We start from the raw sequence: 15,743 nt of genomic DNA on the forward strand, positions 1-15,743 counted from the left end.
ATCTTTGGCTTTGATACTATGTTAACCTACCAACTTCTCCAAAAGCTTAAGCTGTCGGATAAGGCAGTATTTAATCTTTTATACCTGTAAATTATATATTAATAGATGTAAGTATTGGTCTATTGGTAGGGTAGTCAAGGTCGAGAGTGGGGGCTATCGAGTATACGGTTAGGATCAATTGAAGGTGGGGCCCACTATGATCTAGCGCTATGCACTCGGGAAGCTAGAGGGAAACTAGAGTTTTAAAAGATGGTCTTAAACGACTAATATAACCCTACTCTTCTCACATATTTACTGGGGACAGGCTCTTTCTTTCAACGTAAACTGGGCGTAAAACAAAATTTGTGCCCATTCTTTTACGCCCATTTTTTGCAATCTCACAAAATTTCTAGGCGTAAACTTTTCATTTTTTTTGCCCATTTTTTTCTTACCGTTGCAGAGCCTGCTATCGGAAAACCCTACTTTCTCTCGAGTTTCCCCGATCGTAGCTGTGTGCGGAGAAAAAAGAGAGACACAAACAACTTCGTCGTCTCCACCCTCGCCTCGTCTTCGACCTCGCCTCATCTCCGACCTCGCTCACGGTACGTCCTCTCAGTCTCTCTTCCCCATTCTTTTTTTTTTTGAAACCCTTGTGCTAATCTTCTCCAATCTGAAATAGGGTTTCTATAAACCTGATTTAGTAAATCTGAAATAGGGTTTCTATAAATAGCTCTGTAAAATTGATTTGAGAAATCCTATTTCGTGTTTTTGAGAAACCCTATTTGAGAATATTTACAGAGACCCTATTTCGGGTTTCATAAAATTGAAATAAAGTTTCATTTCTCCCTCTTTTCCGAGTCTAAGAACCGATAATCCAAGCTCTAGGTTTGTTGGTTTTTTTTTAGATTTAGGGATTTTTTTTATTGGGGTTTTTGGTTGTTTTTATGGATTTTTTTATTCAAGCTTTCTCTCTCTTCCTCTATCTTTCTCTCCATGTGTTGGTTTTTTCTTTTTACATATTTTTTGCTTATTTGATATAGTTTTTCAGCAAAAGCTCAACCTGACCGGAATTTGATATGGATTTTTTTTCCTTTTTTAGTGCAACTGGGTGTTTTTAGGGGTTTAGTGGTTTATGGTAGTGAGATTCACATTTCTGATTTTTTTAACACAGAATTTGGGTTTAATGTATTAGTTACTCAGAATTTATTAAGTCATGATTTGTTTGATTTATTCTTTTGCAGGTAACCATCCTACTGTCGATTTCCTTCCTAACCTTCTTGAGGTTTGTTCTTACTTTGCGTGATATTGCGTTTAATGTGTTGTAAGCCCCATTCCATGTCGTGTTTTGGGCTTCTTTTATTTGTTATGTGTTGTTGGTTGTTATGTGTTGTAAGCCCCATTCCATGTCGTGTTTGGGGTTTCTTTTATTTGTTTCGTGTTATTGCTTGTTATGTTCAGCAGTTGGTGCGAATTTGGGGCTTGTTCTTCTTCTTGTTGAGTACTAACCATTTGTTGTTAGATGGACGATCAGAGACTTAGAATCGAGGATGTTGGTTGTCTAATCGGAGGCTAGTTCTTCTTCTTCTTCTTGAGTACTAACCCCATTCCATGTCGTGTCAAGTCTATGTTGGTTGCTTGATTTATGGCAACTCTATATTTGTGACAATTTTATGTCAAGTCTATGTTGGTTGCCTGATTTATATCTTGGCAACTCTATATTTGTGACAATTTTATGTCAAGTCTATGTTGGTTGCCTGATTTATATCTTGGCAACTCTATATTTGTGACAATTTGATTGGCATTGTTATTGTTCAACTTCTGTTTGTCATGGTTTTTCTTATTTTGATTGACTTCAGAGGGTTGGACCCACTTATTTTAGACTAGATTCTATGTTGGCATCATTCTGCATGTCAGTTTGTCATAGTTTCTATTTAACAGGTTTCTATTGAGTTTCCTTGCAACGAAACACATATTTTTGTAGTTTCTATGAGGTTTCTGTGCAACGAAAGCTCATCTGACAGGTTTCTTTTCCTTCACTTTCCTTTCTGCCACATCAATATCTTTCCCTTCACTTCCCTTTCCTTTCCTTTCCCGACGAGAGAACTGAGCATAACCATTTCCTCTCTTTTCACTTCACTGCCCTAAAATCCCAAAAATTCAAACCAAAATTCTTCTTCCTCTGTCCGGTTCACCGTACATCAAAACCCTAACTTTGTTCTAATATTCAGGTTTGTTTAACTGTCACTCCATTTTTGTTTTAATCTTCAATAAATTTCTACGTTTCTGTATCATACCTTGTTCTTCTTCTTCTTTATTTACCTTGTTTGAAAAAATGTACTAGCTATATAGCATTGTTTTGATTCTTAAATCATCATACATTGTTTTAGGGTTTTTTTTTCTTCTTTACTTATAGTCGCACTTTTGTAGCATTCCTTGACGGAAGCAATCGATTGTATTATTTGTCTTACACAAAGGAGATGTTCGGTTGTGGAAATGGCATTTCAGTGCAATATGGGCCTTATTAAGGCTTTGTTGGGATTTCTTAGGGGTTACAAATCCTGGATAAGCTGTTCCTGGGATTGGCCCATTGGATTAGCCAATCCTATGAACAGCTTATCCAAGGATTTCTATCCCCATCGTGAACACCCACATTGGATTGCAGTTAGTGTAACTGCAATCTAAAAAAACAAACAAACCAAATAGCGATTTTGGTTTACATCCAGATGCACTCTTAGAGGGTGGGTTTTGTTTTGGAGTGGAAAATAGTGTAAAAGTATTATGAAATAATGATGGTGAATGAACTATAATGTGGGAGCACAGGCAGAGAACTATAAGAGAATAAATTCCACCTCAAACAGAAACTAAAGGAGGGAAATAGCTCAGTTGCTCCCTTGCTCCCTTGCTCGACACCCATCCCAATACAAGATTACTCTATGGGAACACAGTCGCTTGCTTGAATGAACATGTGACCAACATCCTTTATTTGGCCCCAGTATGTCTTTACAATCTCAAATATGAGAAGTCTCCAAGGACCTATTTTTTTGCCTGTCATCCATGCTATTACGTTTGAGAAATCGCCTTCGACCACCATTCTCCCAATAAATTATATGCGTAACATTCAAATTCCAAAAAGAGTGTATGAACATTAAGACAATAAGATGCACCATTCTCATCGTGAAATACTCGCCCCAAAACTGAGGTTGCCAAGGGAGCAACCATCGAAGGTCAGCTTGATAAGGTTGAGAGAGACAAGAACCCATCCTGCCAGAACTTTCTACTCAGAGCATTTCCAATCAGAATTCCACTCCACTTTCTGAGTATGATATCAAATGAGTAGCCTCGAAATTCCTCCTAATGGATGCTCAGCTAACCATGGGTAACTTGAATTTCCAATTGATCATAGAATAAGTATTCAACTGTAGGTTGTACCATTAAAATCAAAATTAGTTGTATGGTTCTGATGAGAGGAGAGAAGTGTGATAATATATCTCGGCTGGCTGTGAATACAATAATGGATGATATACCTATGATCTCAATGGATGATTGAAAACATAGTGGCACAAGCGTATACGTGGTCACTCTTGCAATTATTGCATAGACCCATGTCTGGGGCACGCAGACGATGGTGAGGGCGTGAAAGTTCTTGCAATGGAAGAGGACATGTCGAAGCCCCTCTCCAGAGTTGACTAGGTGAGTTGACATATGGAAAGGAAAGCTAAATATATGCCTCGACCGTGCTGATCGAGTAAGGTGGGGGTCAAAACCGAGTTGATTCGATGGTGTGCGTAGGAGATGTTTTTTAGAAGGCCAATGAATGCTTGCGGTGACAACAAACAGGTGGAGACACTAAGAGAAAAATTTCAAGGTGTCTGGGAAGCAAGCCAATGTGAAAAGCTCTCTCCCTCTCTTTCTTTCTGCGCAAGTGGAGACTCTCTCGTTGGCACAAGTGGAGACTCGTCATTTCCCAATTCGATTGTGAAAGAGAGAAAGACTCCCTCTCTTTCTTTCTGCGCAAGTGGAGACTCTCTCGTTGGCACAAGTGGAGACTCGTCATTTCCCAATTCGATTGTGAAAGAGAGAAAGAGAGGGTTTGGACTTTGGACAGTTTCTAAAACTGTGGATTTACCGATTTACTTAGGTTTTAACCTAAGTATATAAGGTGTTACATACCTTATGCCAGAAAGAGAGGGAGAGAGCTTTTCATGTGGAGAAGGTGACTTGAGTTTTCTTTTGGACACAAGGATAGCTTGGGGTGTTCTTTGAGTCATAAGAAAGAGAGCATTGTTTCATTATTAGTTATTAGAAGTTCATTTTTCTCTCCCGTGGACGTAGGCATCCTTGCCAAACCATGTATACCCATGTTCTTGTGTGTGTGTGTGTTATGGTTTCCATTGTTTGGAACCTGACAGATTAAGGACCTTCCGTGTACGCTTTTCTCCCCAAATAGAAAGACGGTTCATCCTTCTCTTCATTGCCCTTACAGATGATGCATTTGTTAGCAATATGGATCTTGTAACACTCAAGCCGTCCAACATGTTTGTTATCTCAACACCATCGTCCAAATAAAAGCTTGAATCCATTTTTATTATTTGAAGCTTTTCAAGTTGAAGGTGGCATCTTACACTTTGTCTCAAGCTTTCAGCCTTTTACTGCAGCATCACGAATCATGGAGCACAAAAGATGTGAGGAAAGCAGACAGAGTACCCTGGGATTCAAGTGTAAGAAGATTGTTCCCGGTGAAGAGAAATTGAGTATGTCCGCCCCTAATGTCATCCAAGGTACAGAAATTGGTGAAAAACAAGATATGGGACTTGCATCTCCGACGCCAGAGAAGAGAATCCAGCCTCCAAGAAATAAGAAAAAAGGAGTTGCCTTGCCTACAAGGGCTGTTAAACAAACTTCTGAAGATTTCATCACTCAATCAGAAGTTCAAAATCCTGTAAACAGTTACAACAAAGATGTCTCAAATTCCGAATTTTCTGAATCAAGCTCTCATGTTGTCAAGAAATTACTAAGATTTGAAGCAAGAGAACTTCCCTATAAGTAGGTCACTGCGAAGGACACCATTCCGTTCTAGTTTTATTTTTAATATCTTCAATTTTCTTCTAACAAAATACATCCTTCCTCTGCTACCAGATACAAGATAATAGCCGAGTTCTTTGATCGTATGGAGTGCTCTATAAGATTGCTCAGTCTCCGAAAAAAATTGTCCACTTTTCAGAACATTTGCATTCAGGTGGAAATATTGATGAAAAGGTATGTGGGAACATCATGTGTGGTTTATTACTCATGACAGCTTTATCTGTCATTTGAGACTAAAACAGGGTGCTTTATTCATTCAGGAAGTTCTTATACAAGCATCTGGCACAGATAAAGTACATTTTCCCAGAAGCTGTTCAGATAGAGAAGATCCTAACACATGATGAGGGCACCCTGTGCGTTAAACCAGACATGAAGATTTCTCTGTTATCTGTTGTGCTAGTAGGTCATCCTGACCAATCTACATCAATGGCGTTGCGCGGAGGTTTTCTTTCAAGGCTCTTGGATTTCGCCAACATGCATCCAGAGGTACGTTTCTTTTGGGTGTTTTGAATCATTGTAAATCTGACCAGTTTTGCAAGAAATTGCCAGAGTTTATCATTCATCTTCTATAAAATATGAGTTTGGAATCACTACCCTCGGTCGAGTTCGGAGCCAGTGGGCAATTTTTTTAACATTATTGTATTTTTTATTAAGATTTTCTGAGTTTGTTGTTTATCATTTATTCTTTGAGTTTGTTAGTTATAAAACATGACTATATTGTGAACTGCAAACTATTACCTGAATTTTAGAAAGAAAGACTTGACTCATGGAGATGAATAAGTATATATCGTTTGGATTTTCCTTTTCCAGAATTCACCTGAAAGAGGAGCATAAGTAGCTTGTAATATTGTGGATTTGGTGTTATGATGCCAAGAGTCCAAGACAACAAAAAAAAGTTCATGGGAAATATAAATTCAATTTAACAAGTATGGCATCCATCTGAGTTCTGTTGCAGTTGGATTTAGCATCTCCAATTTTTCGCATTCAAATGGAAACTCTAAAGGATGTTCTTTTCACTTGTAAAAGTTCAAATCGTTATGGTCATCCTTGAAAATTTTGGCTATTCTTTCATTTGACCTCAATTGAGAATTATTATCGTAAGTTTTGTTTTCCTACTCTTTTAAGATTTATTTCTTATGCATTAATTTTTCTTGAAAACAGGATGGTGACATTCCAGAAGCCTTGCTACCAGAGCCATTCAACCAACAGAACTGTACCATTATGGCGGAGCAATTGCCCATTGGATCATCCACAAAATCATCTGAACCAACCATTGTTGAATCCGAATCGTTATTGAGTTTTTCCCACTTATCTCCATCTTTCTGTAGCCGATTTTCTCAAAAAGTTGCTGTCCCAGAGACAGAAAAGACTCAACTGTTAGCATCCCCAGCTACTCTCTTATTTGCTAGTTCTGATAATGAAGGTCGCCAAGATATCAAATGCCCTCCAACGAAGGAAACTGTATCTTCTGTTACCACCAATATTAGCTCCCCCGCGAAACTGATCTTCAGTCCATATTTTTGTACTGACTCTCATTTTTCAGGAACTCCTTTGAAACCTGTCTCAACTCCAGGGAAGTTGATCATTGAAACACCAGGGCAACCAACACAAAAAAGATCAATGCCCAGTCCTAATGACTGTACATCTATTGAGACTGAGATATCAAATAATTCAACTCGACGAAGGGCATTGATCTTTTCTTCTACAATGGAAACTGATGCAAGTACATCAAACCTAATTGTTGGCACGGCCAAACAAAACAGGGTTACATGTAATTCCGGCCTTCAATCTGTGACAACAAAAGAAATTTCTGTGGAAGAAGATATCATCGGATCTGCTTCTCATCTGGAAACGGTACGTACTTTTGAGCGAGTTATGTTCCCATCATAGTTCCGAAATTAGTGGCTCACCTTGTGATGCACCTGAGTCGCCCTGCAAAATCTGGAATTATAGAAATCGAGAACTGAGTTTATCCTTGCAGGTCGAGTTCAAGTAGCTTTTCACTTTCTAAACTCATTCATCTTTTGTTCTACAGAAGAGGATGTTTGCTTTTAAGGGTCTCTATATCTTAGACTATAAGGGGCCGTTTGGATACGCGGATTTTAGAATCTTGGATTTCCTCAAATTCCTGGACGGGAGACGAGAGAAGGAGATCATCCGTTGTTTTCTGATTTCTTGCCCTTCTTTCTGTCTAGCAAGAGATTAGGAGATCGTCCCGTGTTTCCAGGTTTTAGAAATCTTGGGATGGGGGAGAGATTTCTAAAACCTGGATTTCTTAAAATCCAGGCTAATGGATTGTAAAATCCAGAAGTTTACACTGCTTTCAAACTGAAACCTGGATTTTAAATCCACATATCCTAACAGCCCCTAAGTGTTTTTTGAAATTCTTAATGGATATGATTTCACTTATTATATGATTTTTTTGGCGCAGGTGGCATTTACAATAACTGTTCGCACCAATTTTTTTCACAAATTATCAGAAAAATCACTCTTTTCTCAAATCTAATGAGATATTTTAGTGTAGTTTTTCTATTTCTTTTTCTTTTTTGGAAGGATGATATTTAGGGCCCGTTTGGATACCTCAGATTTTGTATTTGGATTTGGAATTGAGTTTTCAGTACAAAATGAATAGATCTGCCAGCTCATGTTGAGTGAGACAGAGAGGGGGAAGGGAGTAATTCCTGCTGCAGGGAAGAGGTTGAGGAGCCAAGAGGGTGAAGGAAACTTCCAGATCTGTGGATTTCTAATTTGCCAGCCCATATGATATTGAGGATGAGAATGATATTGATCAGGCATAATAGGTGTTGCGTTCGAGACCAACTGCGCCTCCTCTTCCCGGACTCCTTTACAGTGCAGTCCCCCCCCTTTGGTTTCCTCATTCTTTAAGCCGATCTGTTCATCAAGCAATTTTGTTACAATATCGATGTCGCCCCAACATGCCACGAGTTTGAGATTATGCATGGGTTTGCTAGGTAGCTATTGGATCAAGAGTTCAATTCCTCTTGTCCTAATCTGCCGGTCTTAGTTGAGACTATTCAGTCTTAGCTAGTCGCTGAATTGGAAATTCAAGGATTTGATCGGGATCCAAATGTCAACTCAAAAAGGGCTGCAAATGTGAGAATTCCAAATCAAAATCTTCTCGGCATCCAAACGGGCCCTTATTAATCAGTACTAAGATAAATTTGTAGCAGCCTGGGGTTTCAAAATGCAGCAAATCAGCTTTTGCAATCCCAAATAAGACTTTCTTGGGCATCAGCCTCTACCTCCATTTGAGTTTTCGAACTGTGAATTGTATGGTTTTTCAGTTATTCTGATATTCTTCCATAAACAACCCAATAATTCAAATTTCTGCAGGTACAAGAGAATGCTAGCTACATCTTTGAGGATCGTAAGACGAGTCTAACTGGTCTAGAAAAGCGTCGGCAGATGATTACTTCCTTGCCGGGCCTCTTCAACATTATCCAACTTATTTTTAAGTCTGCCAACTGCTCGTCGATTACAAAACAAGAGCTTTTGCACAAGATACTCTTGCATAATTGCGATATCGTTGAGTCAAGTAAGGACTCCATGGAACTACTTTTTCATGTTTTACTTATATAGTAATATTCAGGATATATTAGGAGATGTCTGAACTTCGCCTTGCAGGAGAAGTTGAAGAACAATTGGAGCTGTTAGAAGAGTTGGTTCCAGATTGGATTTGTGGAAAGATGATGTCGAGTGGCGATTTTCTATATTGGTTAGTTTTTTCTTGTTCTTATTCTTCTTTCTTAGTCAAATGGGTACCTTTGCGAACCTGAAAATGTTTTTTTGAAAAGTGCAGTGATTTACAAACCATCTAAGGCCCCATAGTAGTGCCCTTTCCTTCTCTTCCATGAATTTCAACTTGTGGAAGTTGGTCCTCTCCTTTACCTCTCATTGCTCTGTTTGCAAAAGCTTATCTGGTACTCATTAGCAAAACGTGATCGGAAAAATTTACGTGTATTTCGGTACTGGTTGAGCGTGACGGGAATCCTTTCCTCTCCTTTATGCTACATTTGGTTGCTTGGAGTGGCTTGGAGAGTAGTGGAATCGGAAGTCAAAGGGAAGAGACAAGAAGTTTTATTTGTCTAGAATTACCTCGGAAAATTATGTAGTAGTGTTTGGTTGCGCGGCAAATAATGGGAGAGTAGGAGAAAAAGTAGGGGGTGTCATTACCAATATAGGGAGAGAGGAGAGAGAGAGGGAAGAGAGAGATAGAGAGAGCATCATTCCCTAGAAAGTTCAACCATAATTCTTTACTTTTGGAATAAGGGGACGAGAAAGAGACAAGCAATCATTACATGAGAGAAATCAATGGGAATCAATGGGAGTCCAATGCATTTTGGCAACAAAACGTGGAATAGCATGCCAAATCCAAACCAAATTCCGACGGCTGCCGAGCTTTTGTGCAACGACCTCTCATCCCTCCCCTTGATCTATCATTGCTCTGTTTGCAAGAGATCCTCTCTCACTCTCTCTACCCATTAGAAAGAAAGGAGCTTTTTACTTTCGATGAAAGTAGTTTACTTCTTTTTTTTTTCTTTCAGATTTTCATGTATCACATATGTAGGCATTTGCTGCAAATTACAACTTTGAAACAAAGTCCAGTACATTTTGACATTCACCGAAGTCGGCTATGGTTGATCAATACTTGGGTTGAGTTAAAGGGGTGTTTTTTCAAAAACCTGGAAAAACACTCAGGCATCTCAAAACCCACAACCAGGTACTTGAAAGCCCTGATAAAGTATGGAGTTGAGAACTTGTACCATTAGAGTACATTTTCTTTAACTTGAAAATCTCGATTGAGTACTTACAGAGTTTTGAGTCGATTCAAGTTGTACCTTCAGTGAGCCAAATTGGCTTTCAAGTTTCTTAGCTGAGTTTGGAACATATACCTTATGTTCAGAAAAATATATTAGAAAACATCCTTTTTCTTTTTTCTATGTTTTTTCAGTCACTAATACCTTTGTGGTTGGTATTTACAGTATCAAAAGAATATCAAATCCGGAGTCGATGCTTGCAAGGCTTGTAGAATCTGTGTGAAGGGATTGTGACGGTGATATTTAAGCTTATCTCACCCTTTCTTTAATCATTTCCCAGTAGTACACGCCAAAACAAGAAACATTTCTAATGCGCTTGTCTAATCAAGTATGCATGGATTGAGATGATGTTGTTAGAGAAGTTCCATGTCTTTTTTATCCCTTTCACCATGTAGCTTTTAATGCCTAATTCAGTTGTGAAATTGAATGTCTACAAGTTTATATGCTGGGTATAGTACTTGGAGGGCTTTCAATGGGCTTGGTTGTCCAGCAGGCCATAGTTGGCCTAAGCATGAGGGAAAATGCTGAACAAAAAGCCTTACTGAATACAGGGAAAATACTAATCAAGTATTAAAGAATTGAGATGATGTTTGAAGAATGTGCTTAATACATTTTTGGTCTTAAAAAGGGGATTTGCTAGGCAATTTTGCGGAAAGCCACTTTGCATGGGAGAACAGCCACCTCAGATGAATTAAATGAACAAGACAAAATCTGCTAAAAAGTGAGTCTGTGTGGCTGATCTCACGTGCAAAAGTCAGCTGTGAAATGGCTTTCTGTGAAATTGGGTAGCAAATCCCATCTTGAGAAAAGTTAAGTAGGGCCCATCTCAAGGGATGATCCAAACCGTTCATTTGGTGGGCCAGAATCTAAATAGGCTGTACCCATCTCTTATTGGATACTGAAATAGTCCTGTTGGAAGCACCAACACAGAGGAGATGGAATGCAGCCATTCACTATTTTGTTTGCAGTGAAGGTGAAAAGTCGATCATCTTATTGGGGAAAAAAAGAAAGTGGTGGAAAATCAATCCTCCTCCAACTACTCTTATCTCTCAACGTGACTCTGCTCTGCAACCAATTTGATTTCTTCTTACAAAATACCCAGTTACTTTTACCATCTTCATGAAAATCTCGACCATGACAAAAGAGAAAGGAATCCTTAACTTCAGCTCTACAAAATACCCTTCTTCTCTGCTGTATTTTAATGGCTATGATCAGGCTAGGGTAAAAGTGTAAGCGAAAGTAGGTAAAAGACAAACGTGTCCCTCAAATGGGTCTGCTGTCTGCATGACTCGATTCAAACACTGGTTAGCTTTGTCTTTGGGAACACGAACAGAAGAATAACATAGATACAGTATGGTAAGGATTTCACTGTCTAGATCATGTGGGTATTTTTGTATTTTTCCCAAACATCCAACATTTGTCTCGGTAACTACACATGTCCGATGAACATTAGGAAAACCACTCCTCTATTCCTATGATTGGAATGTTGGCAGAAAAGCCTGATTATCCAAGAAAATACACCACTTTTTTTGTTTTGTTTATGGGCGATATTACATTCCCTGTGCGCATGAAGTTCAGTATTTTAAAAAAAAAAGTACAATGGGCCCACTTCATAGGATGATCCAGGCCGTTTATTTGTTGGGTGAAAAAGTAAATTGTACCCATAAATCAATTCAATATGATGATCCTATCCCTCTGATTTGTAGGGTTTCTATAATGTAGTGGGCCCCTACAGATCCCTTAGTGGCCCAACAGATGAATGGTTGGGATCATCCTATGAAGTGGGCTCCCTTTTCTTTTTTGAAAAAAATATTAGAATTCACGTGCACGCAACATATAAAATCTCCGGTTTATCGTCTTAGTAACCATATCAGTGGTGCAGATACGCCCCCGCCCCACCAATTGGTAGATCGGGACCAATCTGCACCGCCCAAATTGGATCTCTGTGTTGTCAAATGAACGGTTCAGATCAATCAAAAGTAATAGACTATGCTGTCCCAGTGAAGTATTGGTGGGGCTCACCAAAATGCAAATTAAACCATTAAATCCCAACGAGACAGTTAGAATTGGATGGAACAGCTTTTGTTTTTTTGCTTAAGAGTGGCAATCGGGTAAATTCATTAAAGTTGAGGGGCGCACTGATTGACGGCGACCTCTCGTCTCGCTTTACCAAATTACTTCCTGCCATTCCTCCTTCCAACATCCTCAAAACATTATAAAAGCGGAATTTGATTTCCCCGAGGCGATAACGCTCAATTCTCCTCGCCGATTCCTCGTTAATATTTCATCTTCTTACGTAATTTGAGTTCATGTTTCTTGGGTTTAGGGTCAAGCCGGGTCTACAATCCAAAAGCCCGCATGAATCTCGGGTCGAGCAGGGTTTGAAGGGGCCCGACCCCGACCTGAGTTACTTAACTTACAATATGTATTTTTTTTTTTTCTAAAACTTTGTTATTTTAAAAGTGAGAACTTAAAAGTAAAACTCACACAAGCACGCAATCACATGGACTTTTTTCATCTTCTGTTCGTTCCCCCCCTTTAGTTCTAGGGTTTCAAGTTTTAACTAAATAGTTAATGCACTAAATAGTTTGTTGTTTATCTCATACGAGTATAATCATTTTCATTTGGTAATGCATCAATTTATTTTCTTTGGACTAGTTATTAGTTAATGCACTAAGGCTCTGTTCACTTGTTTTCCCGGGAAAGGAAAAGAAAAGATTTTCCGGGATTTTGACGTGGCATTAGGAAAAGAAATCCAGGGAAACTGTGTAGGAAAAGGTTTCCCGCGCCTGTTCACGTGCGCAGGATCTATGCAGGAAAATGTTTCCCGAGAAATTGCTTGCCCACCTTTTATCACTAGTTTTCCCGGGAAAGCAAATCCGACCAAAATAATGGGATTTGATTTCCCACACTAGTGAGAAAAGAGACATTTCCACGTCATTTTTGGCAATTCCATGTCATTATTTGACATATTCCACCCAGGCTTGTTAATTTCTCAGGAAAGCAAGTGAACACCAGAATTATGTCTTTTCAAGCAAAAGGGAGTCTGTTTCCAGGGATTTGCTTTCCCGAGAACGCAAGTGAACAGAGCCTAAGAGTTTGCCATGCTTGAGTTTTTCTACTTCTATGAGTTGAGTTGCCTTGCCAAACAAGACTTTTCCTTAAAAAATTGCGTCAATGGAAAAAAAACCCGACCCGACCCGAGATTTATCATGGGTAGGGTTGGGTTTGGGAATTGTGGGTTTCAGGAAAAAAAGCCGACCCGAGATATTTATCTAGGGTAGGGTTGGGTTCTTCAAAACTCAACCCGCCCGACCTGAGTTGCAGCCCTATAAAAAAGGTAAACGAAAAATAAATAATGGCCCACATTGGGTGATCTAGACCATTCGTTTGTTTAATCGTGGAGGTGACCATGAATCCGATACTCCCCACTGTCAGATTAATTGCATGCAAATTGATGATATTTGAGACATAAATATAATAAATTGGCTTTGCCGAATAACATTTCTCTTAATTATTATGTTATATTCTACTGATATCGGCACTACCATCCTTTGTAGTGTATCTATGACTACTCATTTTAAACTACAAAGGTGGTCAAGAGAAAAAGGGTGTACTTTTCTTTGGGAATCATAATAACCTTTGGCAGCTATTAAATTTATAAAAAGACAAGCTAAGTTTGTCCCATTATCAAAATATGGTATTGCCGATAAAAATAGCCATGTTGTATTTCTTTAAACGGGATTTGGTTGGCATTTTCGCATAAAGCCATTTCGTGGCTCACTTTTGTAGTTTTGTAGGAGAATTAAATGAATAAGCGTGTTTTACCATCTAATCCTCATCCAATCCCTGGGTTAAGCGTCAAGTCCAACTGACTCGACCTGAGTCCTAACTCTGACTTGTTGGGTGTGTCGATAATCTGCCCAATCACGCTTTCTTAAGACTCCATTTTGCCATGTGTAATAATTTTTTGTTACTGATGTTGGCTTTATCATGTGTTGATAATTGCAGTACTCTCATCTTGTCTTTTATTATTTTAAGGGATTTTCCAGCGTCGCAGAAGGCCTTCTGCGGATGGTCTGTCGCATGTCATAGCAGCCATCTCATGAGTGAAGACAAAATCTGCTGAAAAGTGAGCCTGTGTGGCTGCTCTGACGTGCAACAGACAATTCGCAAAATGCCTCTTGCAATGGACGCTAGCAAATCCCCTGAGATTGTGCAGTTATTAAATCATGGTAGTGCCAATATCAGTACTATAAATTTTAAAACAAAACCCATTTTCAATTCTCATGGCCGAGTTAGAGAAAGAGAACGATCCCAAAATTTTTTTTATTTTTTTCTGTCTTGGTACCATTGGTAAGTACAGTAGTAACAGTACGCCTACGTAAGAAAAACCAGCCACCGATCTGTCCCTCCATGTGACCAAACAGCCTTTGTTTTGACAGCACTGACAACACAAGAGATAAACATCTCTTTGTACAAAAGAGATAAGAATCTCTTTTCTCGTTCAAAAATTCAATACCATATAGTTCCAACCAGCAAATACCTCTACCTTTTCTCTCACTCTATAAACCCCACAAAACCAATTGTCCAATTTACAAAAGCTTTGGCCTTGTTTCTTCCCTTTTCTCTTTTGAAATGGGGCCTAATGTGGTTTTGGACTGTGGGAAGAGGCGATTCGTGAGCCTGTTTTGGAGAGTCCGAGCGGAAATTAGAAGACAAGTTAAAGGGCGGTCGAGGAGGAGGTTTAGCTTCAACTACGACCCCTTTAGCTATGCTCTCAATTTCGACCAAGGCCGGTCTGATTAGGTGAAATGGAAGTTTTGTTTGGTGGGTGTGTAGAGTGGGGAGCAGTGTGAGTTTTGTTTGTTTATTTGTGTATATGGAGTTGGTTTTTGGTTAATGAAATTATAAAGCTTTTAGATGCATATAATGATATTGGTTTGTTTTGGAAAGAAGGGATTTGGGCTTTCTTTACCTTTTACCTGGTTCATATAGCGAGGGAGAGTTAGGAGTCCGATGTGGTTTGGGTTAATGGGCTACAGCCGGTCCATATCCTCTACAGCAAGAAACAAGCTTGTAGTTAGATATCATTAGTGGGTATTTCAACGATTTGGTTAAGACAAGGGCTTGCCCCTGATAATGGACTCTCAAGCAAGGGCCACCCATCTGATTCCCTTCTTACAAAAACTGAGCCCAATGGGCTTTCATGTTCCATGTTATTGCTCGGATTACTATGGGCCTTCTTGTTGCCCATCGGATGATTCTAGACCTTTGATCAAACATGATTTGGAAGACATCAGTCTTTTTGATTGGTAGGGCATATGACACTCCAATGGGCAGTCTGATTCGAGATGGACTGTGATCCAGAAATTGAAAGTAGTATCTTCTCTATATGAAATAGACAAGACACAAATATGTACCACGGGCCCCCTTCATAGGATGATCCAAACTGCTCATTCGTTTAGCCACATAAATAGGCTGTAGCCCGTAAATCCTCTCCATATGATGATCCTAACCACAAATCTGTAGAGGGACTGTACATTGTGGAAACCTCAATAGATCGGACAGTTGGGATCATTCCGTGAAAATTCTTTAAAACACAACCTATTCATGTTGGCCCATCAAATGGACGGTTTGGATCATCCCACAAAGTGGGCCAACCTATTCACATTGTGGCCCATCAAATGGACGGTTTGGATCATCCTATAAGGTGGGCCATACAGTACTTTTTGAAAAATACTGGACTACATGGCCACGCACTACATAAAAATTCTGATATTTACTCCGCAACTTGGTTGGGCAGCTATATAAGGGTATCAGTGGGTATAGATGGTCCGATGG

The 15,743-nt window shown here is 39.2% G+C and overlaps 1 protein-coding gene across 2 annotated transcripts; it reads left to right on the top strand.

Moving 5' to 3' along the window:
- The first annotated feature begins 358 nt into the window (after positions 1-358).
- On the top strand, positions 359-10,345 carry LOC143854530 (CDT1-like protein a, chloroplastic). Of its 2 annotated transcripts, XM_077364545.1 has the most exons (9): positions 359-581; positions 1,221-1,261; positions 4,635-5,022; positions 5,116-5,235; positions 5,322-5,547; positions 6,223-6,915; positions 8,416-8,617; positions 8,707-8,797; positions 10,065-10,345. In XM_077364545.1, exons 3-9 carry the CDS (start codon positions 4,646-4,648, stop codon positions 10,120-10,122), a joined length of 1,767 nt encoding a protein of 588 aa, XP_077220660.1. In that variant the 5' UTR covers positions 359-581; positions 1,221-1,261; positions 4,635-4,645; the 3' UTR covers positions 10,123-10,345. The 2 variants fall into 2 exon arrangements, with proteins under 2 accessions (XP_077220660.1, XP_077220661.1); XM_077364546.1 differs by lacking the exon at positions 1,221-1,261 and having other exon boundaries at positions 373-581.
- Positions 10,346-15,743: the final 5,398 nt, after the last annotated feature.

This window comes from Tasmannia lanceolata, unplaced genomic scaffold, assembly GCF_043159265.1.
Source record: "Tasmannia lanceolata isolate RefF3 unplaced genomic scaffold, GAP_Taslan_0.1 ptg000020l, whole genome shotgun sequence".
Classification (NCBI taxonomy): Eukaryota; Viridiplantae; Streptophyta; class Magnoliopsida; order Canellales; family Winteraceae; genus Tasmannia; species Tasmannia lanceolata.